Source organism: Gorilla gorilla, chromosome 20, assembly GCF_029281585.2.
Source record: "Gorilla gorilla gorilla isolate KB3781 chromosome 20, NHGRI_mGorGor1-v2.1_pri, whole genome shotgun sequence".
In the NCBI taxonomy this organism is placed as follows: Eukaryota; Metazoa; Chordata; class Mammalia; order Primates; family Hominidae; genus Gorilla; species Gorilla gorilla.
In genome coordinates this window covers 55244736-55269721 of record NC_073244.2, presented here as the reverse complement: position 1 = coordinate 55269721, position 24986 = coordinate 55244736, and the positions used below count along the sequence as shown (strand labels likewise).

General features: G+C 50.2%; 1 protein-coding gene across 2 annotated transcripts; it reads left to right on the top strand.

The window, feature by feature from the left end:
• Positions 1 to 988: 988 nt before the first annotated feature.
• Positions 989 to 24986, top strand: SMG9 (SMG9 nonsense mediated mRNA decay factor). 2 transcript variants are annotated; one of them, XM_004060882.5, is made up of 14 exons: positions 989 to 1491; positions 5367 to 5522; positions 8062 to 8136; positions 8217 to 8481; positions 8575 to 8672; positions 11236 to 11348; positions 15927 to 16038; positions 17930 to 18025; positions 18465 to 18550; positions 21639 to 21745; positions 22405 to 22512; positions 22686 to 22814; positions 23136 to 23280; positions 24464 to 24986. In XM_004060882.5, the coding sequence occupies exons 2-14, from the start codon at positions 5373 to 5375 to the stop codon at positions 24540 to 24542; spliced, it is 1563 nt and encodes a 520-aa protein (XP_004060930.1). In that variant the 5' UTR covers positions 989 to 1491; positions 5367 to 5372; the 3' UTR covers positions 24543 to 24986. The 2 variants fall into 2 exon arrangements, with proteins under 2 accessions (XP_004060930.1, XP_063557483.1); XM_063701413.1 differs by lacking the exon at positions 989 to 1491 and adding an exon at positions 1659 to 1735.

Genomic DNA, 24986 nt, shown 5'->3' with positions numbered 1-24986 from the left:
GAATTGTGTATGTACATGTAATACCTGTTCAAATATAATTTTAAAAAACATTTTTTTAGACCAGCCACGGTGGCTCACGCCTGTCATCCTAGCACTTTGGGAGGCCGAGGCGGGCGGATCACTTGAGGTCAGGAGTTCGAGACCAGCCTGGCCAACATGGCAAAACCCAGTCTCTACTAAAAATACAAAAAATTAGCCAGGCGTGGTGGGCGCCTGTAATCCCAGCTACTTGGGAGGCTGAGGCAGGAGAATCGCTTGAATTTCAGGAGGTGGAGACGGCAGTGATCCGAGATCTTGCCACTGCACGCCAGCCTGGGTGACAGGGCGAGACTCCGTCTCTAAATAAATAAATAAAATAAAAATAAATAAAATTTCAAATAAAAAACTAGAACCTTCCCATTCACCCACTCTGCCCACTGGGGAACCGCCGACCCTTCCGAATGCGCATGCGCTCTCCAGGCCGCGCCCCTCGCCCAATGTTCCTCTTTGGCGCGCGCAAGACTCCGCCCACGTGCGTTTAAATTTTCGACCCTGGCGCGGATTGCCTCCTCCAACGCGGCCTTCGAGGGTTTTAAACATAGTTCTGTCTCAGACTGTTCTGCATCTCCCAGGCCTTAAGGATAAAACTGACACTGGAGACCCTTCAGGGTCTGACCTGCCCATTCTGCTGCCTCACCTCCCACCCAGGGGGACCCTGAATCCAAGCCAGTCTAGACCTCTCCCCCGGGGTCTTCGCCGCCTTTGCTTAGCTGTTCCCTGGAGTACCCTCGCCTGCCTGTCCTTCAAGGTCCAACCGGACCCGCGCCCTTTCCTAAGTGATTTGAGGCCCTGGCAGTCTCTCCACAGGCCGGGGTGTCTTCCAGGGCGCACGCCAAGTCTGATTCATTCATGTGTTCTTGGCACTCAGCCCAGAACAGTGAAATTCCTCCCTGTCGCCCCACCCCACTGCATCCCGCCAACATCACTGAAGAGGCACAACTCGAACCCCAGATCCGGGCCGCCCTCCCTCCTGCCCGCTCCTCGGCGTATCCATTTCCCTACTCATCTCCCCACCCTCAACCCCCAACCGCGCGCACGCGCATTGAGTCAGAGCCGCGGCGTCCTCCCGCCTCCCGCTCCGGAACCCGCATGCGTGCTGAAGCCGACCGCCTCCATCCACGCATGCTCAGCCCGGGGAGCGCATTCAGTTCTCGAGCGTCCGGCCCTCAGCGCATGCGCAGGACGAGCCGCCTGAGGGAACTGATCTCAGCTCGGCCCCGCGTTACATCCTCCTCCTCTTCCTCCTTCGGGCCAGCTTTCCTTACGGGCCGCAACCCGGACGCCGAGGCCGGTTTCGGAGTGGGGAGTGCCCATTTTCTCTCTTTCCCACGTTCCTGGCCCCCAGACGCCATTTGCAGGCGGGTGGCTTGGGTCAGCCTCCCCGCCCCCACCCGACTTCCGTCACGGGAGAGCGCACACCGCGCCCCGAGAACCAATCAGCAGCCGCCTTAGGTAAGGGGGCGGCGGGCGGGGCCCGCCGATAGGCCCCGCCCCCGCTTTGGCCATTGAAAGGTCGCTGGGACGTCCGGCGGGGGTGCGGCACTGAGTAGGGGGCCGGCGACCGTCAATTCGATACTGGGTTGGCAGGAATGGGGGCGGGGGACGGAAATAACGTGTAAATGAGAAACGCTCTGCGAGATCCAAGTAGAGCCTGCAAACTGCCCGTCAAGTACTGGGGAGGCCGCCCCAATAACGTGTAACGAGAAACTTGAGTTGGGTTCCCCGAGGGAAGCTTTGTAAAGCAATGCCTATATCCGGGGGAGGCCCCCTTCTAGAACCCCGTAGAGAGAAGTTTAAGTCCTAGGGAGTCCTTAGGAAAATGTGCAAATCGACTACAGTTCTGGGGTGGGGAGTGCCCCACGAAGTGGGCTTACATACTCAGGAATTGGGAGAGTCTCCCCAAATATTTGCAAATAGTGAGGTTCTGGGAGATCCCCGAAGGGAGTGTGTGAAGCGATGCCTAAGTACTGAGGAGACACTCCCCAAAAATATGTAAATTCGATTTGTTAATTTTCGGGAAGTCACCCCAGAAGTCCATCAGCAGACACTTAAATAGATCAGCTTTCCTAAGTTTGGGGGGAATCCCCAAAGGAGCCCGGAAACAGCATTGGAAGTCCCCAGCTTGCTTGTGGGTGGGCTTTTTTTTTTTTTCTTTGAGACAAGAGTCTCGCTGTGTCGCCCAGGCTGGAGTGCAGTGGCACGATCTCGGTTTACTGTATCCTCCACACCTGGCTTAGGTGGGCTTTTAAGTTCCAAGGAACTCCCCACATTCAGATACTGTGGAAGCTCCCAGAATAAAGGGCACAGGGAGGCCAGGTGCGGTGGCTCACCCGGGGAATCCGATCACTTTGGGAGACCGAGGCCGGCGAATCACTTGAGGCCAGGAGTTCGAGACCAGCCTGGCCAACATGGCGAAACCCCGTCTCTACTGAAAATGCAAAACTTAGCCCGGCCTGGTGGTATGCACCTGTAATCCCACCTACTTGGGAGGCTGAGGCAGGAGAATTGCCTGAACCCGGGAGACAGAGGCCGCAGCCAGCTGAGATCGCGCCACTGCACTCCAGCCTGGGCAACAGAGCAAGACCGTCTCAAAAAAAAAAAAAAGAAAAGAAAAGCATTCACACAGGGGCGCTTACTTTGCACAGGAAAGGGCATCCTCATAGGCCAGTAAACAGAAACTTCAGGGCTGGGCAGTATCCCAATTGAGGCATGAAGACAAGTACTTAAGCACTGGGTAGATTTCAGAATAATGTGTAAAGACACTTAATTGCAAGTGAGGGAGGAGTCTCAGATTCCGGGGAGAATCTCCATCCCAGACTAAGCAGTCATTTCGGTATTGAATGAGTCATTTTCCCTAAGCATCTGTAAACAGGCCCTTGTCCTCCTCTGTCTAGGAAAGCAGTCTTCAACCTGGCTTGTGGCTGGGGGAGAGGTCATGTAGCACAGTAAGAGAGGAGCTAGACAAGCCACTTGTCTGGCTAGCAAAATTATGACTGCATCTTGTAAACAGACCCTTCCATTCTGGAGAGTCTCGGAGGGACCTGTTTATGTCATTATGAGGTGGGGCAGGGGAGGATTCATGGAGGGATTTAACAGATACTTCCAAGCTAAGCAAGGGTCAGCAAACTTTTTTTTTTGAGACAGGGTTCTGCTTTTTTTTTTTTTTTTTTTGAGACAGGGTCTTGCTTTGTTACCCAGGCTAGAGTGCAGTGGTGCAGCATGATCATGGCAGCCTTGACCTCCCAGGCTCAAGTGATCCCACCACCTCAGCCTCCCAAGTAGCTGGGACTACAGGTGCATGTCACCACACCCAGCTACTTTTTTCTTTTTTAAATGTTATATAGAGACAGGATCTTGCTATGTTGCCCAAGCTGGTCTCAAACTCCTGGGCTCAAGCAGTCCTCCTGGCTCGGCCTCCCAAAGTGTCAGGATTACAGGTGTGAGCCACCATACTCGGCCATTCAGTAAAACTTTCTGTTAAGGCCAGAGAATAATTATTTTAGGCCCTGCAGACTGTATTGTCTGTCTCAGCTCTGCCATTGCATCAAGAAGGCAGCCACAGACAGTTTCTAAATTGATGGATGTGGCCATGTTCCGATAAAACTTTCTATTTACAAAAACAGAAAGCAGACCAGATTTGGCCCCTAGGCCACACTTTGTCAGCCTGACTTCTGAGCTTGAGCAGATAGCCCCACTGAGTTCTACAAACAGTTAAGTAGTCAAATACCACCCTAGACTGATGTGTGAACAGCTGGGAAAACTCTCTAAGGACCTGTAAACAGATACTGAAATGGTGGAGAGTGCGTTGCATAGGTAGCCAGACATTATATAACATCTCAAATAGAATAAACACTGGAGACACCTTGAAATGAAATTCACTGTGAGGGAAGGCAGACCGTCAGGAACGGAAGACAGACAGACACTGAAATGTAGTGGGATACCAGGTGAAAATAGGCCCTTGAGTGTTGGAACCCCACCATGACATACACTAGTAAGTGGCTGGAGCCCCACCATGACATACGCTAGTAATGGCTAATCAAGAGTAGCTGTTGGACTGAGGATCACATTGCTGGTTTGTAAGCAAATGCCTTGCTGCATTTTGGTAAGGAGAATATCCTTTTTTTATGTGAACTTGCCCCTGTGAGTTTATTTATGTTGGAGCATTTTAATAGTTGGGAATAGTTTTGGCTGCAAGTAAGAGATAGATGTGTATTTGTTTTTCACTGCCTCTCGAAGTAGGCAATTCAAGGTTAACGTGGAACCCCCCAACCTTGTGTCTTGTTTTATTGTACCTTCCATTAAATTGCCTTACAGCCCAGGATAGCTGCTTGAGCTCCAACCTCCACACCCACATTCCTGTCACTGGGAGGAAGGGGCAGAAGGCATGTGCCAGAGTCTGTGAAGGGAAGTTTCTGGAAGCTGCCAAGCCACACTTCTGGTGTCATACCATAGCCAGAAAGTACTTACTCACATGGCCACACCTAACTGCAAACAAGGATTAGAAGTTTGTTCTGGATAGCCATGTACCTAGCTCAGAACTGAGGGTTTTACTTTTTTGGAAGAAGTCAGGAGTGGATGTTGGGAACCAGCTTGCAGTTGCTACCACAGGCCCAGAGCTCTGTTGAAAGGAAGGGCCTTGGCCGGGCATGGTGGCTCACGCCTGTAATCCCAGCCCTTTGGGAGGCTGAGGCAGGTGGATTGCCCGAGGTCAGGAGTTTGAGACCAGCCTGGCCAACGTGGTGAAACCCCATCTCTACTAAAAATACAAAAAAAATTAGTCAGGTGTGGTGGTGGGCATCTGTAATCCCAGCTACTCAGGAGACTGAGGCAGGAGAATTGCTTGAACCTGTGAGGTGGAGGCTGCAGTGAGCCGAGATTACGCCATTGCACTCCAGCCTCGGTGACAAGAGCGAAACTCTGTCTCAAAAAAAAGAAGAAAGGAAGAGCCTTGGTTGGGCACAGTGGCTCACGTCTGTAATCCCAGCACTTTGGGAGGCCAAGGTAGGTGCATCACCTGAGGTCAGGAGTTCGAGACCAGCCTGGCTAACATGGTGAAACCCCATCTCTACTAAAAATATAAAAATTAGCCAGGCATGGTGGTGGGTGCCTGTAATCCCAGCTACTTGGGAGGCTGAGGCAGAAGAATTGCTTGAACTCGGGAGGCAGAGGTTGCAGTGAGCCAAGATCAGGCCACTGTACTCCAGCCTGGGCAACAGAGAGACTCCATCTCCAAAAAAAAGAAAGAAGGGACTTCATATAGTCTAGGATATGCCAAGTAGAGTAGGAAGAGACTCTGTCATCCTGAAATCCCCTCATTCCCTCCATAGGTAACCATGTCTGAGTCTGGACACAGTCAGCCTGGACTCTATGGGATAGAGCGGCGGCGACGGTGGAAGGAGCCTGGCTCTGGTGGCCCCCAGAATCTCTCTGGGCCTGGTGGTCGGGAGAGGGACTACATTGCACCATGGGAAAGAGAGAGAAGGGTGAGTGTCTGGACCCAGGAGCAGCATTCATGTATCTGTTTGGTTCCACGCACCTGCCATGTGCCAGGCACTAATCCAGATGCCGGGGATATATTTGTAAACAAAACCTACCACCCTCATGGATAAAGAAGGTGGAGAGTGATAAAGGAGACTGTTCTAGGTAACATGGTCAGAGAAGGTCTCTCTGAAGAGGTGACTTTTTAGCAGAGACTTGAAGGAGATGAGAGAATAAGCCATGCCAGCATCTGAGATGAAGAGCATTCCAGACAGAAAGAACAGCAAGCGCAGAGGCCCTGAGGTGGCCTATATCTGGCGTGTTCAAGGAGTAGCCATAGGAGGCCAGGATGGCTGCAATCGATGAGGAAGGAGGGAGAGAGATAGGAGATGAAGTCAAGTAACTGGGGCCAAATCATGTAGGACCTGGTAGGCCTTGGAAAGAACTTTGTATTTCACTGAGTGAAATTGGCATTGGAGAGTTTGAGCTGAGAGGTGCCATAGCTCATGTTTTAAAGGGTCATGTCATAATAACAACAACTGTTACTCTTTTTACTGAGCAGCCTATACTGTGCTTGCACTGTGCAAAGTCTTTTACATCCTTTGGGTCTTCCTGAACCCTTACAGCTACCCCATGAGGTAGATTCTATGATAGATCTGATTTTCACTAAGGAGGAAAATGAGCCCCAGAGGTGAAGGGACTTTTCCAAAATCAGAGTCAATAAACTGTGGGTCCAGGACTCAGATCCAGGTCCAGCTTAGTCTCACGTATAGCATCGCTCTGCCTGCTATAGAGAGCGCCCTGGGCTGGGAATCAGGAGGGATCAGCTTGTGCCCAGGCCCAGCCTAGCTCCCCTCCTGTACCTAGGTGACTCACTGCCAGAACCTGCCCCCTGGGCTTTTTTCTCTAGGGCCCTGTCCACCTCAGAGATGTCAGGTAGGGTGGAAGCAGGTGACGATTGGGGCCAGCTTCTGAGCTATAAAACTGTACAAACATGAAGAATAGTTTATTCACAGTGAGCTGGGCTCTTACTTGCTCCTTCTCTTGGGCCACAGTGTAAATGAGAACACGTAGTCTCTCTTCCTTCCACATAATGCCCTCCTGGGGAATGTTATCCCGCCACACCTTCAGGTTTAATCCTTGAACAAGCACCTCCTAAATCTCATCTTTGTCTCTAAATGTGCTGCTGAGCCCTGGCAGCCTCCTGTCACACCCATGGGCTTCTTATCCTCTGTGTCCCGTGCTGACCTCAGCATCTTTCTGCCATTTTTCCTCTTCCCATTTTTTTCTCCCATATCAGTGACAGCCCATTGGGCCTTATCCTGAATGCCTCTCTCGCCTCTCCCCTGCTTCCTCTGTGCTAGTCAGGCACCAGTGCTTTACATTCTGCCGCCTGGTTATATCTGTGTGTCTTCTCTCTACCCTCACAGCGTTCATCCCAGGTATAGACTGAATATCCGAAGTGCTCCAAAATTCCATATGTTTTGAGCACCAACATGACATTTAAGGGAAATGTTTATTGGAGCCTTGCAAATGGATTTGGGGTGCTCAACCAGTAAATATGCAAATATTCCAAAGTTCAAAAAAATCCCAAATTCAGAACACTTCTGGTCCCAGGCATCTGAGATAAGAGATACTCAGCCTGTATCATCTCCCCCTTCCTAGCCTCCTGGAAGTCCACAGCCTCTCCTCCTGTAGTTTTTCCCTTGAAACTTCTTTTCGAAGCACTTTCACTTCGTCTTTTTGTTTGTTCTTCACCGTAAGCCAGTGAAGTGAGGAGGGTTTAAGTAAGTGTCCTCAGTATATTGGTGAAGGAACAGACACAGCTAGGGGTCAAGACTCTCATGAGGTTACTCAAGGAACCAGAGAAAGAATGAGACTCAGACTCAGATTTCTCCCCTCTTCAGCAGACTGAGGGTAAGTTGGGGAGGCATGAAGAGGTCAAGGCGTGGGATCAGCCTGCCAGCTTTGCCAGAGCAGGAGGGGGCTGAGGCAGAGGTGATCAGGATAGCAAGTGCCACCAGCAGGTCTCACGTAGTGAGCACCTGCCATGTGTCAGGTGCCATGCTAGACACTTGATGAGTTCTCTCTCCTTTCATCCTCATCATAGTCTGTGAGGAAGGAATTCTCATACCCACTCACAGATGGGAAAATGAGGCATAAGTGAAGGTGGCGAGGGTGGTTCCTTATTCAAGTTCACACAGCCAACACAAGACGGGACCAGGTTTGCACCCAGACCTGTCTAGCTCCTAGTTCCTTTCCTCCTGGGCTTGTTGCCTCGCAGAGGCAGCTGAGCAGAATGCTTGAGGATTTGGTTCTGCAGCCAGGCTGCCTGGGCTTTGTGACTTTGGGCAATCTGCTTAACCTTTCTAGGCTTCATTTTCTTCATCTGTAAAGTGGGGGTAATAATAGTATCTATCTCACAGGGCTGTTGGTAGGATCAAGGTAGTTAATATATTTCGGCATTTAGAATAGTTCATGGTACATAAAGATCTGGAATGTCCAGGAGAGCCATTCATGAGTAACTGCCCTCCCTCACCACAGGATGCCAGCGAAGAGACAAGCACTTCTGTCATGCAGAAAACCCCCATCATCCTCTCAAAACCTCCAGCAGAGCGGGTGAGCAGAGAAGGAGGGAGGAGGGGGAGCCGTTAGGGAAGGGATTGCCCCCATTGATGGAATTTTTTTTACCTCCGTAGTCAAAACAGCCACCACCTCCAACAGCCCCTGCTGCCCCGCCTGCTCCAGCCCCTCTGGAGAAGCCCATCGTTCTCATGAAGCCACGGGAGGAGGGGAAGGGGCCTGTGGCCGTGACAGGTGCCTCTACCCCTGAGGGCACCGCCCCACCACCCCCTGCAGCCCCTGCGCCACCCAAGGGGGAGAAGGAGGGGCAGAGACCCACACAGCCTGTGTACCAGATCCAGAACCGGGGCATGGGCACTGCCGCACCAGCAGCCATGGACCGTGAGTTGGGGCTGGGCATTACCAGGTTGGGAACTGGCGTCTCCTCACAGATCCTCACTGCATCCTCTGTCTCCTGCTTTCTCCAATCTCCAGCTGTCGTGGGTCAGGCCAAACTACTGCCCCCAGAGCGCATGAAGCACAGCATCAAGTTGGTGGATGACCAGATGAATTGGTGTGACAGTGCCATCGAGGTACCGAGGGGTTCCGCCCTGCCTGAGCTTCCGCATATCCTGCATCCTCTGATCCTCCACCTCTTTGTAGGCAACACCAGACTGGAGGGTTTTCAGGCAACTTACAGCAATGAGAGGGGGTGGAATCAGAACATTCTCACCTAACCAGAGCGGAATTTCAACTAGCTCAGCTGTGCTTGCTAGTTGGTAAAATACCGAACTACTTTGGTACCGATTGATAAAGAAGTACTCTCACTACCACCCCAGGACCCCTGGGATCTCCCGTGCCATCCACAGCAGGGGAGTCTTTTGGAGCCTGCTCCAGTACCCTTCTTATTTGGTTGAAACCCTTGCTGGTGGCTCATGCCTGTAATCCCAGCACTTTGGGAGGCCAAGGTAGGAGAATCACCTAAGCCCAGGAGTTCAAGACCAGCCTGGGCAACATAGGAATACTCCATTTCTACCAAAAATTTAAAAATTAGCCAGGCATGGTGGCAGGAGGCATCCAGGCCGCTCAGGAGGCTGAGGTAAGAGGATCACTTGACTCCAGGAGGTCAAGGCTGCAGAGAGCTGTGATCATGACATTGCACTCCAACCTCAACAACAGAGTGAGACCCTGTCTCAGTAAAAAAAAAAAAAAAAAACAAGAAACCCACGCTGTCTCAGTGTTAACTGTTTTGAATGTCACTCCCCCAAAGTGACCCCCATCCATCCCACCACCCCCTGCTCTAGTTCAGACCTCACATTCCTAGATCATCATACATAACGTCAGTCTCCCAGACGTTGTGTCCCTTCTGCTTTTTCTCCCCTAGACCTGTCACACCCCTGCTCAGATTCTCCCAGAGGTGTCACCTCTCCTACCCAGCAGCCTGGGCTTATTAGCACAGCCTCAAGTCCATTTATTGCCTTGCCCCTGCCACTTCTGTGTCCGCTCTCACATTGGAATTAACTGGGGAGCTTTAAAAAAACAAAAAACAAAACAACAACAAAAAAAAGAACCAAACCCTACCCTTCAGCGCTATTAAGGAAAACTTTCTGCAGTGATGAAGATCATATATATTTGAACTATCCGTCCAGTATGGTAGCCACTATCCCCAGATGTGGCTTTAGAGCACTTGAAATGTGGCTAGTACAACCAAACAGAATTTTTAATGTTGTTTAATCTTATTAATTTACATAGCCATGTATGATTAATGCCTACTGATTGAACAGGGCATCCATAGATACTCTGCTTTAATGTGTTAAAGCACGTTAAATCCTGATTGGGCCCAGGATTTGCTTTATTTATTTAGGAGACGGTCTCGCTGTGTTGCCTAGGCTGGAGTGCAGTGTCACCATCTCGGCTCACTGCAACCTCCACCTCCTGGGTTCAAGCAGTTCTCCAGCCTCAGCTTCCCAGGTAGCTGGGACCACAAGTGTGCGACATCACGCGCAGATAGTTGTTTTTTTTTTTTGTTTTTTTGAGATGGAATTTCGCTCCTGTTGCCCAGGCTGGAGTGCAATGGCACGATCTCAGCTCACCACAACCCGTGCCTCCCAGGTTCAAGCAATTCTCCTGCCTCAGCCTTCCGAGTAGCTGGGATTACAGGCATGTACCACCACACCCAACTAATTTTGTATTTTTAGTAGAGATGGGGTTTCTCCATGTTGGTCAGGCTGGTCTGTAACTCCCGACTTCAGGTGATCCGCCTGCCTCGGCCTCCCAAAGTGCTGGGATTAAAGGTGTGAGCCACTGCACCCAACCGGATTTTGTATTTTTGGCAGAGACGGAGTTTCACCATGTTGGCCAGGCTGGTCTTGAACTCCTGGCCTTAAGCGATCCTCCCACCTTGGCCTCCTAAAGTGCTGGGATTATAGGCGTGGGCCACAACACCTGGCCTATAGGATTCGCTTTTAAAAAACAAAACAAAACAAAATTTTAAGGTAATTCTAAGGAGCAGCAGCCACAGTTCAGGACGTAGCTGTTTTCCTTGAGGAGTGTCTCTTACACCCCCTGGTGGTGAAAGTCAGCAGAGCTGGTGGCCCGCAGTTGGTCTCAGTTAATTAATTTCCAGAGGGGCTCTTAAATCCCACAGACAACAGCATATGAATGTAAAAAAAAACAAAAAAACACACACACAGACGAAAGCCTGGGTGGCTCCTGTTTGCACACCACTCCCTTTCATGTGCTTTCCCAGGTTTGCCAGGAATCTGTGCCAGTAGCCCTCAGTCGCCGAGTCCTATCTTCTCCAACCTGCCCTTCTGTTCCTGTGACTCTCACTTTCACTTCTCCAAGATCAGACTTCCCTTTTTCCCGCTGTGTTCAGCCACACTGACTTCCTTTTAGCTTCTTGACCATGCTAGGCTCTTTTCTACTTCAGAGTTCTCACAGACACTGTTGTTTGTGTCTAAAACATTTCACATAATCCTACCATGACACGGAACAGAGGCCCTATGCCTAGTTGAAGGGGTTGGGACTATAGGAGTTTCTCTTCATATATGATAAGGCAGGTGGGGGAGCCACAAGGGTCTCTGGAGTCCCCCCTCTCATTCCAGCCCCAGCAGCTGACAGACTTGTCAGAGTCATTTATGTATTTTCCCACAGTACCTGTTGGATCAGACTGATGTGTTGGTGGTTGGTGTCCTGGGCCTCCAGGGGACAGGCAAGTCCATGGTCATGTCATTGTTGTCAGCCAACACTCCAGAGGAGGACCAGAGGTGAGGGGCTATCAGATAGGGTGCAGGAGGGAGGTGGGCACCCACCGGGAGCAGGGGCAACGTGGGCTTGGGTGTTGCAAGTGGTGTTATCAAAGGACTTTGGAAAGTTGCTTTTCTTCTGTAGGCCTCAGTGTCTTCATGAGATGAAGATGGTAATGGGCTGGACTAAATCTGTGTAGCTCCAAGGCATCCAATCCTGTTCCTCCCTCCCTCCCTCCCTCCCTCCCTCCCTTCCTGCCTGGCCCCAGGAAATGGTACAGGCCCTAGACAGGAAGTGAGATGATGTAGTTGTTAAGGTTTTGGATTTGGGCCCACCTCAGGCTCAGCCCTGCTACATAACTGGTTGACCTTGGGCAGGTCACTTCATTTCCCGTATCCCCTGTCCAAGTAGATTTTTGGAGAATAAAATAAGATCAAGAAGGCAAAAGTTAATGAGCACCTGGCATAGAGCAAGTATCACAGAATGGTAGCTGATACGATCTGAGAAATAGAGTGGGGAAAGAGATCTGGAGACAGAGTGTGGTTTCTGTACCAGCCTCAGTCCTACTGTGTCACCTTGGGAAAATGGCTCTGCTTCTCCAGGCTGGGGAGGATCAGACATGAGGATTCTCTGGCCTGAACAACATTCTTGAGTAAGGATGGAATGTGATTATGAAGATAAAGCGTAAGGGCACAGGAGCAGGTTTTGGGGAGGGGAGAACTTGAGAAACAGGTCCCGAAACTGGGGGCAGAGAAGGAAAGGGAAAAATGTAGGAATTTGGGAACAGGGGAGATACACATCTCATTAAGGGAGAATCAAAATGGGGAATGAGAATGGATAGTAGCCACTGGGGTGGTAAAGAACAGAGACACGTTGAAGTTACCTAAAAATACAGGCATCTGTTTTTTTGTAAAGCAGGTGATACTACCCTGGCCTCCATGGATGAGCGTCAGGGGTCCATTAATCCCTTAACAGTATATGCAGAATTTTATTTATTTATTTATTTTTGAGACAGTGTCCTGTTCTTTCACCCAGGCTCAAGTGCAATGGCACGATCATAGCCCACTGCATCCTCTACCTCCCAGGCTCAAGTGATCTTCCCACTTCAGCCTCCCAAGTAGCTGGGACTACGGGGCATGCCACCACACCAGCTGGTTTTTAACTTTTTTGGTAGAGATGGCGTCTTCCTCTGTTGCCCAGGCTGGTCTCAAACTCTTGGGCTCAAGCAATCCTCCCGCTTTGGCCTCTCAAAGTGCTGGGATTACAGGTGTGAGCCACCACCCCTGGCCATATGCAGAATTTTGCACACATTTGCAGTCAGGCTTTTCTTCTAGGGAAAAGGTCCCTAGTTTGCACCAGATCTCAGAGTGGGCTGATGGAGATCTAGAAAAGGTGAAGACCACTGTTGTGCGAATACACATCCCATAAAGCTGGAGCTGTGAGGTTCCTCTGCCTCTCTCCCTCCTGTTCTCTGCTCACTCATGACTCAGTTTGGTTCCATTTTGGAATAGTTCAAGGTCTTAGATAACATTCTTTCCATTTCAGCTTTTCACCCCAACTAGCAAATTTTCCCCATGGGTCTCAGTTCAGATTCCTGAGGTAGAGAGAATCCTGTCGTCCAGCTTGTCTTTTTGAGCCACGTCAGCCTGGGGTATGGTAGACTTTAGTATCAACTCTTTTCATCAGGTCTAGGTTTTGCCTCCTAATTCTCTCTTTTTTTTTTTTTTTTTTTTTTTTTTTGAGACAGTCTCGCTCTGTCGCCCAGGCTGGAGGGTGGTGGCACAATTTCAGCTTAACACAATCTCCATCTCCTGGGTTCAACCGATTCTTGTGCCTCAGCCTCCCGAGTAGCTGGGACTATCATGCCCAGCTTATTTTTATATTTTTAGTAGAGATGGGGTTTCGCCATGTTTACCAGGCTGGTCTTGAACTCCTGACAGGTGATCTGCCCACCTCGGCCTCCCAAAGTGTCGGGATTACAGGTGTGAGCCACCGTGCCTGGCCTTCTTGCTAATTCTCTTTCTAATTCATCTGTTTCTTCCCTCCTTCACTCCGACCTCCTTAGTCCAAGCCATTATTATCTTACATGCAGGATACCAAGAGGTTTCTGTCTGGTCTGCCTGATTTAATTCAGTTTTGACAAGTACTGTATTAATTGCTTACTATGCGCCAGGCACTGTTCTAGGTGCTGGGGATACAAAACGAAAAAATCTGCCCTCGCAGGGCTTATATTTTAATAGGGAAGATAGTAAACAAAATAAACACACTATTTGGCACATTAGAATATAACACAATGGAAAAGGGTTATAGGGAGGTAATGTTGGGCCTAGGTTACAGGTTTTAAAAATTATTACTATTTTTTAAGAGACGAGGGTCTTGCTCTGTCACCCAGGCTGGAGTGTAGTGGCCTGATCATGGCTTCACTGCAGCCTTGAACTGGGCCCAAGCCATCCTCCCACCTCGGCCATATGAGTAGCTGGGAACCACCGGTATGCACCACCATGCCCAACTAATTTTTTAATTTTTTGTAGAGACAGGATCTCACTGTGTTGCCCAGACCGGGCTCACGTGATCCTTTGACCCCAGCCTTCTGAGTAGCTAGGACTACATTTGTGTACCACCGTGCCTGGCTAATTTATTTATTTTTTATTTTTGAGACAAGTGTTGCTCTGTCACCCAGGGTGGAGTGCAGTGGCTCAATCTTGGCTCACTGCAACCTCTATCTCCCAGGTTTAGGCAATTCTCCTGCCTCAGCCTCCCGAGTAGCTGGGATTACAGGCGTGCACCACCACATCCGGCTAATTTTTGTATTTTTAATAGAGACAAGGTTTCACCATGTTGGCCAGGCTGGTCTTGAACTCCTGATCTCAAGTGATCCTCCCACCTTGGCCTCCCAAAGCTCTGGGATTACAGACATGAGCGACCATGCCCTTAATATTTTTTGTAGAGATGAGGTCTTGCTGTGTTGCCCAGACTAGGTTATAGTTTTAAATAGGATGGTGAGGGAAGGCCTTGCTAAGGGGAACGTTTGAGAAAAAGCATGCTGGGAGGAGCATTCCAGTGAAAGGGACTGGCATGGGCAATGCGTCTGAAGTGGGAGCTTGCCCATAGTGTGTGTAGAAGAACGTGGCAGCCTTGGAAGGGGAGTGGTAGGAGATAAGGCCAGAGAGGCAGAGCGAGGCACTCTGGCACTGGGCCTTGTAAGCCTATCTCCACTTTTTCCACCGTACGGTCCTCACCACATAGCAACAAGGGGACCTTTCAAACCACAGTCTGATCCTGTCACTCGTCTACTTACATCTCTCCAGCAGCTTCTCCAGGCTCATAGGCCAAAGCCTTACCATGCTCCACAAGGGTCTGTGTATCCTCTTCTTGCTCCCTCCCCTCCCACATGCACCATCTTTCTGCTCTTGCCATGCTGGTCTTTGAGTCCTAGTACAACAAGCCACCTACCTTCTGCCGATACAACCTTCCTCTGCGTCCATCCCCCACCCAGTGCCAATTAACTCCCTCTTTCTCTCTCACCCTCAGCATTGTCATTTCCCTCTCACCCTCAGCATTGTCATTTCCTTCTCCAGGGCAGCCCTTTCTGGATCCACCAACTAAGCAATCTGCACTTGGAGCACTGCACGCCTCTTCTTTCTAACACCCACAGTTACTGATTTCTGGTAATTTGTAAACTAGACCAGAAGCTTCACAGAAGCCGACTTAGTCTTTTTTGTTCACTGCTATATCCTGGTATCTGGCAAATAGGAGGTTTTCCGTATAGTGTTTGTAAAGTGGAAGGATGCCTGCTTTGTGTCAGACAACAGATTATGCATCTTGCGGGGAGATAGAAATTACCCCTTGAGAGGTAGGTACTATTACCCTGATTTTACAGATTTCAAAAAGTAAAATCACTTTGCCCAAGTCACAGAGTCACCAAGTTGAACTTAGTGGTTTAGGGCACGGCCCTGCTCTGCCTGCTTTGCCCTCATATTCCCAGCACCCAGCACACGTAGAAGTGAGGGAGACTCACGTGACAGGGGAAGATGCTGGGAACAAGACCCAAACTCCCTCTCACTGTGGGAGTGGAGGGCACTCAGTGCTCTCTCTCCAGTGCCTGGGATCTAGTAGGTTTATTTGATAATTAACAGCTAAAAGTATATATCATTATATATCAGGCACCATTCTAAGGGCTTTACACATACCGACCTCACAGTAATACACAGAGTTTTGATCATGTGGTTATCCCCGTTTTACAGATGAGGAAACTGATGGAAAAAGGTTAAGGAGTGTGCCTAAAGCCACACAGCCAGGAAGAGGCAGAGCTGGGATCTGAATCCTGGCAGACTGGCGGAGTCTCTGCCCTTCAACACCTCAGTGTACTGGCTTCATTAATTGAACTAATGGATCTCTTTATGGATAGGAGTGAAATCGTGTGCTTCAAAACATGTACTACCCCCGCCTCCCACCCCCTGACATGGGCCACAGATGAAAAGCTTAGGGAGCAGGCAGGGCACCACGGCTCACATGCTCAGCTCACAGGGTCACACTTCGGATGCATCCAAGGCTGAGAACCAGAGCTCTCACGCACCCCTGCCTGCTCCTCTCCACAGGACTTATGTTTTCCGGGCCCAGAGTGCTGAAATGAAGGAACGAGGGGGCAACCAGACCAGTGGCATCGACTTCTTTATTACCCAAGAACGGATTGTTTTCCTGGACACACAGGTGCCAGCCCCGCCTGCCTTTGCCCCACCCTGCCACATCCTGCATTGAGCCTCTTCCTGGAATGTGATTAAGCCAGAACCCTGCGTGGATTCCATGTGCTTCCAGTCAAGCCATGGACATACTGGCTGCCCTGGGGCAAATTGTGTCTTTTCTTGGCCCTTAGTCTCTTGTCACTTTTGCCCCCATCTCATTCGCCTTCTACACAGTAGCCTAAAGGATTTCTAGTATAGTGCTGAAAAGTGTGGGCCCTGGAGAATGTGTGTTCTGATCCTGTCTGTTAATTCTTACCAGCTGGGTGACTTTCAGTTTTAAACTCTCTTAAACCACAGCTCTTTATCTGTAAATAGGGATGGTGACTGTACTTAGCCTCTTAGGAGTTTCAAGGATTCAGTGGAACAATCCAGGCAAAGTGCTTGGCCAGGACCTGGCACAAGGTTAGTGCTCAGGCTCGTCACTGTCGTTAGAACTGCCTGGTCCTGCGTTTACCTGGCAGTTTTCCTCAGCTTCTCCCTTCCTCTCAGGCAAAGTCCAGATTCCTTAAGCTGGCATTCGGAGGGTGTGGCTTGCCTCCCTCAGACTGCCTATCCTCGCCTCTGGAGGAGCCACCAGACCCCCAGCACACACACACTGATCTCTCTCTTCTCTGGACTTCGCATATCCCGTTTATACCTGAAACCACCAACGAATTGTGTGACCTTGTCAAGTTATTTATTTTCATTCCTCAGTTTTAAGTGGGAAAAACAATACTGCCTGCCTCATAGGGGTTTTGTGAGGTTTCAGTGCATTGATGCAAGTAAAGTCCTAATGACAGCACCCAACAGGAGTTAGGTGCTAAATACCCTTAGCAATTAATACCATTATCAGTACAATAGGCTCTCGCCTTGCGTTTTTGCCTGGCTAACGCCTTCTTCTTCCTCAAGACTCCACTGGGGTGTGGCCTCGTCTCAGAAGCCCTCCCCTTCCACTGTTGCCCATATGCACCTCCCACCATAGCACGTGATTTGCCACCGTGTCTGTTCCCACTCCCTGCCTGCCCGAAGCTCTTCAGAGCAGAGCCCTGGCTCTGGGGGTGAGAGCTGGGGCACAGGGCCTGGCCCTTTAGTTGGCACTCATAGTTGGTGGAACAGAGTTCTGGTCACTGTGGCATTGATGACACAGAGTGGAAAATCTACAAATGTGATGTGAGCCTTGTGTGCCAGGCCCTGTGCAGGGGCCATGGAGACCTGGAGACAAACCAAACCGGCCGTGGTCTGGGTCAGAGACCTGTGAAGAGGAGGACAGAAGTTAAACAAGACAGAATAGAGCACTGCTCAATGTTTGGAGTTTGAGAAAGCGAGCAGTTGTGAAAGCCCCTTTCTAAAAGAATTTCACTGCAGTAAGAAGCCAGTAGACTATCAAGCTAATTTAATTTAGCTCTTAAAATTTTTTGATTGAATGTTCCTTTAAGAAAAAAAAGTCCGGTGAGCTCACCACTGATTCTTGTACGTACTGATGCAGTTTTTAAAATTCTCACCAGTTTTCACACTAATCTTTTTTTTTTTTTTACTTAAGTAATTATTCTTAGCAAAGTTTTGAAAGCGTATGAAACAACTGACAACAAAATGAGCCTTTAAGGGACATGACTTATTTGAGTAAACGTTAAAAATTCATTAGCACAAAGCAATTTCTTCTCTTTGGGCATGAGGTGCTTGCGAGCAGCAGTGATTTGTAAAGGAGCTGGAAAAGTGTATCAGCTTTGAGTTTTTTTTCTTTAACTTCCTCTTGCTGTTCTAATTAGAAATTGCCTGCCTTTGTTTCTGACCTTGTTTTGTCCTGAGATAGACAATGTATTTGCCTTGAGCGTATGAAACTTGGGTATCTGAGTGACACTCTGTTCTCTTCCTTGCTGCAGCCCATCCTGAGCCCTTCTATCCTAGACCATCTCATCAATAATGACCGCAAACTGCCTCCAGAGTACAACCTTCCCCACACTTACGTTGAGATGCAGGTGAGGGAACCAAGCCAGGCCCAGGACTGAGGTTTTACATCCCCACCCCCATCCTCCCAAGATCTGGAGAGCTGGGTGTGGGTGGTCCACTTAGTTTCTGCTTCAGAAGAGCCCTGGCTGCCCCAAGGGCTATAGGAAGAGGACAACACTGGGAGTCAGAACTGGCTCAACTCCTGGCTCTGCCCCTCAGGCAAGTCATTTCCCACCCCCTCCCCTTTGAAGCCTCAGCATCTGCCTGTGTAAAATGGGGGTGATAATTCCCACCTTTCCTGAGTTAGGGATGGCCTGTAAGGGAAGTGCCATCACAGTGCTGGGCACACAGTAGCTGCTTGAAGGCTCCTTGCCTTGCTGCCTCCTGAACTGAGTCCTGGGATCAGGGACTCCTGATTAGTCTGGGCAGAAGAGGTCCTCACCTCCCTTCCTTCCTGCCCACCCTCAGTCACTCCAGATTGCTGCCTTCCTTTTCACGGTCTGCCATGTGGTGATTGTTGTCCAGGACTGGTTCACAGACCTCAGTCTCTACAGGTGAGGAGCTGAGGGGTTGGAGGGTAGGGAGGAGGAATGAGGCAGGAGACAAAGGCCCAGAGACTTGAGCCACTGACTCAAGGGACAGCAGCCAGAGGGACCCTTTTAAAATATAAGTTGGAGCAAATCACTCCCATCTAACCTCCCCCTCAAAGCACTGCCCACACACACAGCCCTCCACTGACTTTACATATCTACCAGAATAAATCCAGAGTCTGCCTGTGCATGGCTTACAAAGTCCTTTGCTCTCTGGTCACCTTGCTGACTTCTCTCACTGCCTCCCCTCGCTCCCTTTATTTTTATTTATTTATTTATTGAGACGGAGTCTCGCTCTGTCGCCCAGGCTGGAGTGCAGTGGCACAATCTCGGCTCACTGCAGCCTCCATCTCCTGGGTTCAAGTGATTCTCCTGCCTCAGCCTCCCAAGTAGCTGGGATTACAGGCACCCACCACCATGCCCGGCTAATTTTTGCATTTTTAGTAGAGATAGGTTTCACCATGTTGGCTAGGCTGGTTTTGAACGCCTGACCTCAGGTGATCCACCTGCCTCAGCCACCTAAAGTGCCGGAATTACAGGCGTGAGCCACCGCACCTGCCCTCACTCCCTTTATTAAAGCCACAGGGCCTCATGGCTGTTCTTCCTGCAGCCCAGGACCTCTGCACTCCGCCTCCCTCAGTGGGAAATACCCTTCCCGCAGATCTCCTCAGACTCTCGCCCTCGTGCCATTCGAGTCAACTTCAGGCCTTCCCTGACCATCTAACATAGCATCCCCTGTTACTCTCCCCCACTTCTGTGTTTTCCTTCATTGCATTTACCTCTCCTTAATAGGATACTGTAGTTTTCCTTATGATCTTTCTCCCCCATTCAAATGTAAGCCCTAGGAGGGCAAGGTCCCCAGCACCTCACACAGTGCCTGGCACACAGTAAATATTTACTATAAATTTGCTGAATAAGGAGCATGAGGAGCTGGCTTGTCTGATCCGTGGAGTTTTGCTGTTCATCTCCTTCAGGCTCGTGTGCCCTCCTGTTGGTACTCAGGGAGGCAGGACCTGGCAGGAGTCCTGCCTGAAGCAGCCACAGATTCCAGAAATGCCCCCAGAAGAGACTGGCTCAGAACCTATGGCCACAAGGGCTCTTCCTGGCTTCAGGCCCCAGGAAACCGCTGAGAGGTGTTGGGGGGAACAGCTTTGGGCACACGGACCAGGCAGAAGGAAGGGACAGGAGCTTATAGGGAGGGGAGAAATGGAATTAGGAAGCAGATGCCTTCAGAGCTAGGTAGTGCCTTTGAATCCTAGCTCTTACTGGGCATGTGTCTCTTTCCTCCTCAGTTCCTCATCAGTAGCATTATGTTGTGCAGATTCAGTGAGTTAAGGAATTTAAAGCATTCAGCTTAGTCCCTGTTACATAGTAAGCAGTTGATGGAGAAAACTTAGTGTTTATATTAGTAACCCTGGGGACAGGGATGAGCTGAGGGTCTGGCCAACAGCAAAAAAGGCTTGCTGGGGAGTTGGTTGTTCTGACCAGATCTAATGCAGCTAAGCTGTGACTTCATTCTGAAACACCAATTCCTACCACCATCTGGGATTCATTCACATCTAGGTGTGCCAGGTACTGTTCTGGGCACTAGGGACACAGGTGTGAACAAAACAGATAAAAGAGAGAAAACAGATAAAACTCCTTGGGGAGTTTACATTCTGGTAGGAGTATTGGCTCAGGCCGGCACATGGCAGAGCCTTGTTTTTAAGCTCTTGTCTACAGGTGGGCTTCTCAGAGTAGGGGAGCCCCTTGAGATTGTAGATGTGTTTGTGTGTGTGTGAGGAGAATGTCCCCGTATTTTAGCAATCCGATTATCCCTTACCTTACAAAACAGGTTTATGTACTCTTAACCTATTGTAAAAAATTATTTTAAAATAAACTGAAAATTCCACTAAAAAACCACAGATTTTTTTTTTTTTTTTTTTTTTTTGAGACAGAGTCTCACTCTGTTACCCAGGCTGGAGTGCAGTGGCGCAATCTCGGCTCACTGCAACCTCCACCTCCTAGGTTCAAGTGCTTCTGCCTCAGCTTCCCAAGTAGCTGGGACTACAGGTGTGTGCCACCATGCCCGGCTATTTTTTGTATTTTTAGTAGAGACACGGTTTCGCGATGTTGGCCAGGCTGGTCTCGAACTCCTGACCTCAGGTGATCTGCCCGCCTCAGCTCCCCAAAGTGCTGAGATTACAGGCGTTAGCCACCGTGCTCGGCCACACAGATATTTATAGCAGCTGTATCCATAATTGCCAAAACTTGGAAACAACCAAGATGTCTTTCAGTAAATCGAATGGATAAATAATCAGTGGCACATCTAGACAATGGAATATTATTCAGCACTAAAAAGGAATGAGCTATCTCGCCATAAAAAGACATAGAGGATCATTAGATGCAGATCAAGTGAAGCCAATCTGAAAACGCTATATACTTGTAATTCCAACTATACAGACAGTCTGGATAAGGCAGAATTATGGAGACAGTAAAAAGATCAGGGGTTGGAGAGAGGGAGGGATGAATAGGGACAGCACAGAGGATTTTTAGGGCAGTGAAACTACTCTTTGTGATGCTATAATGGCAGACACACACCATTATACATTTGTCCAAACCTGTAGGATGTACAGCACCAAGAGTGATCCCTGATGTAAACTAGGGATTTTGGGTGATAATGATGTGTCAGTGCAGCTTCATGGCTCTTAAATGAACCATTCAGGTTGGAGATGTTGATAGTCAGGGAGGCTGTGCATGTGCAGGGGGTGTGTGGGAACGCTACGTGCTTTCTGCTCAGTTTTGCTGTGAACCTAAAACTGCTCTAAAAAATAGCCTTTAAAAAAAAATACTGTAAACTCATAAAGAATTTATACAGTTTGTAAGTCCATGGGTTGGTATTTGAGAGGATTATCTCTGAATTCTCTGAAATTGTGAGAAACATGGTGTGTATATGGTATTTTTCTGAGCATGGCTGTAGCTTTCATCAGAATCTCAAAGGAAGCCCCTGTCCCAGGCTGTGGGACCTGGGGTGCAAGTGCAAGAGCAACAGCCACTCACCCCAAACCCCAAGGTTCCTGCAGACAGCAGAGATGGTGAAGCCCTCCACCCCATCCCCCAGCCACGAGTCCAGCAGCTCATCGGGCTCCGATGAAGGCACCGAGTACTACCCCCACCTGGGTGAGAGGCTTTCTGGGGACTGGAGGGGTGGGCAGGAGGAAAAATGAGGGGCTGAAAGTCAGGAGCACGCTGGAGAAGTGGGGAGAGAGAGGAAGGAGTGGGGTTCTGTGTGGAGCACTTTTGAGAGTTGTGAGGAGCAAAGTCAAAAAGGATTAGCTGCTCCTTCCTCCCAAGTTCCCACTGCCCTGGTCCAATCCTGACAGTTGAGGGCATGACCCCTGAGCCTGTGTCTGGAATGGGACAGGCCCCAGGTCTGCCTATTTCTGGGTCCCTGGAATCTCCCCACTCAGGAAGTGAGTATTAGGTTGGGTTCATCTGAGTGGCCCCGTCCACCTGTTCTCCCTCCTCTAGCCTTTGCACATGCCGTTCCTTTGCCTGTTTCATACTTTCTCCGCTCTACTCTTCTGCAAAGACCCAGTTCGTTTTATGATCCCTTGCTAGGGCCTCAAAGAGACTAGGGGCAGAAATCAGATCTGACTCACTTCTGGGTCCCCAGCATTGCCCTACACAGAGCCTGGTGCTAAAGTGAAGTGAAGTTACATAAATATTTACACAGTGATCTGAACTCAGGGGTAACAACAGGTCTTCGGGGTGAGCAAGGGGAGTCCATGAAGCCAAGCGATGTCTGCCTCACAGGGCCCATCTCTTCCCACCCTCAGTCTTCTTGCAGAACAAAGCTCGCCGAGAGGACTTCTGTCCTCGGAAGCTGCGGCAGATGCACCTGATGATTGACCAGCTCATGGCCCACTCCCACCTGCGTTACAAGGGTGAGGGTTCCCACATCACCCCCCAAGCTAGTCAGCCTCCTAATTCCTGATCCAACCCCGTGGGTCAGTCTCTACCCCCAGACTAGTCTCCTGATCCTGCTTTGACTGTCAACAATTCCCACTCCCCAAATCCACAACATGGTACCTGAAGGCTGAAGTGTTTTCTCCTCCAGGGACTCTGTCCATGTTACAATGCAATGTCTTCCCGGGGCTTCCACCTGACTTCCTGGACTCTGAGGTCAACTTATTCCTGGTACCCTTCATGGACAGTGAAGCAGAGAGTGAAAACCCACCAAGAGCAGGTACAGTTACCCTCAACAGGTTCATGGAGAGACAAGTCCTGTCCTGATCAGAGAGAGACCCAGCACCCACTGGTCTAGGAGGCGACATGGGTTCCCGTGGTTTGGGAGCAGTGTGGAGCCTACCTGGTCTGAGAGAAGATCCTGGTTTGTTCCTGGGGTGTGTGGACCCTTTATTAGGAGTGTGTTTCAGAGTCATAAAAGTACAGGAAGAGCTCAGCCGGGGCTGAACTCTCAGGTGCTCCTTGAAGCCCAGGATGCTGTTAACTGGGAGAAAGACCCTGGCAGTCTATCCCTCTTACCCTCCCTGCCCCAACTTTCCAGGACCTGGTTCCAGCCCACTCTTCTCCCTGCTGCCTGGGTATCGTGGCCACCCCAGTTTCCAGTCCTTGGTGAGCAAGCTCCGGAGCCAAGTGATGTCCATGGCCCGGCCACAGCTGTCACACACGATCCTCACCGAGAAGAACTGGTAAGAGCTCTTTGCAGAGGGGGTCAATTTGAGGCACCCCACCCTGGTGTAGAGAGAAGGGGGTGTCCCTTAGATCGGCATGACCTTGTGAAGCCCCTCCTCTCCAGATCTCAGGTTCCTTTTCTGGAACAGTGATGATTGCTACTGTCTTGTAAGCATCTCACCCATGTGGCAACATGCTGTTTCCTGTGACTTTGAATCCTCCTAATCAGCCAGCATCATGTAGGTCCTTGTCACCAGTTTTCCTGGTGGGGAAATTTAGGCTCGGGGAAAAGTGTTACATAGCAAGGCCACACATCTGTGGCTAGGAGTCATTTGATTGCTAGGAGTAGGACCAGTGACCAGATTTAGCTTAAGGAAGATTTATTCCAGGGACCTGATCACAGAAAGCAGGGCCCTGCAGCAGATGGGAACCAGGAAGCCATCAGGGTCTCATTGTTCACACTTTTGCATTTGCCTTGTTTCCTGCCTCTGGCTTTCTCTCCCTGCTTTCACTTGGCCCTGCACTAGCTCTGTGGCCCCTACTTTACATTACTTCTTTGTCCAGAGCCCTCAGCGTATGAGTCCAGGTCTTCCTCATCTTACTTCAAAGAGAAAAATTGGAAAGATAAAATAGCTTAACTGGGTGCAGCCTCTCTAACTTGGCTCCCTACATCTGTTTGCAGTTGGCTGTGCCTGGAAGGGGTCAGGAGTGCAGACAAAGCAGCAGGAAGCCCCTCAGGGCTTGTAGGGCAGAGATGGGGCAGAGCTTTGAGTCCCAGCTCTGCTCCTGCCATTGGTCTAAACCAGGACCCAGAGGGGAGAGGGAGAAGATTGTGGGTTGTGCAGCTGCTGTTAGATGTTTTCTATGTCGTAAGACTCTGGAGGGAGGTGGAAACTGAACCCTCACCCACAAAGCCAGCACTGTGTGGAGTGGGAGAAGTTTAGGTGGTGGAGACTTGAGGTCTTAGTCCAAGCCCTGGAACCTTCAGCTTTGCATAACCTGGGTGAGCTAAGAAAAGTTGGGCCACCTCCCATCACTGTTAGGATCCTCCCTGTATCCCAGTCGAGGAGATTGGGCTCCAAGAGGCTCAGAGTCACATCTCAGGTCATAAAAGGGGCCTCAGTTTCTCCACCTGTCCCGGGTTGGTGCTGGGCTGGGGGAGCCCCGGCCAGGCAGCCCTGACTGTTGACCTCCTCACAGGTTCCACTACGCTGCCCGGATCTGGGATGGGGTGAGAAAGTCCTCTGCTCTGGCAGAGTACAGCCGCCTGCTGGCCTGAGGCCAAGGAGAGGAATGTCACGCAGGGGACCTCCTGGGTCCCCAGTGTACTGCAAGGGAGCACAAATGTCCGTCCCCCGCTGGGGTGGAGAGCGGCAGCAGGCCTGATGGATGAGGGATCGTGGCTTCCCGGCCCAGAGACATGAGGTGTCCAGGGCCAGGCCCCCCATCCTCAGTTGGGGGCTGTTCCGGGGGGTGACTGTGAGCGATCCCACCCCAAACCTGAGATGGGGCAGCCTGTCCTACGTCCTCCATAGGGACAAGCAGTGGGAGGAGTCTGAATGGTCACCAGGAAGCCCGGGCTCCATCTTGACCTCCTTTATCAGGGACAGGAGCAACAGGCCCCTCTTCCCTGACTCTAAGCCCTTCCCTGTAAGGTGAGGCAGGGTCTGGAGAGCTCTTTATTGGAGCAGATCTGGTGGTTCAAATAAACACAGTCATGCAA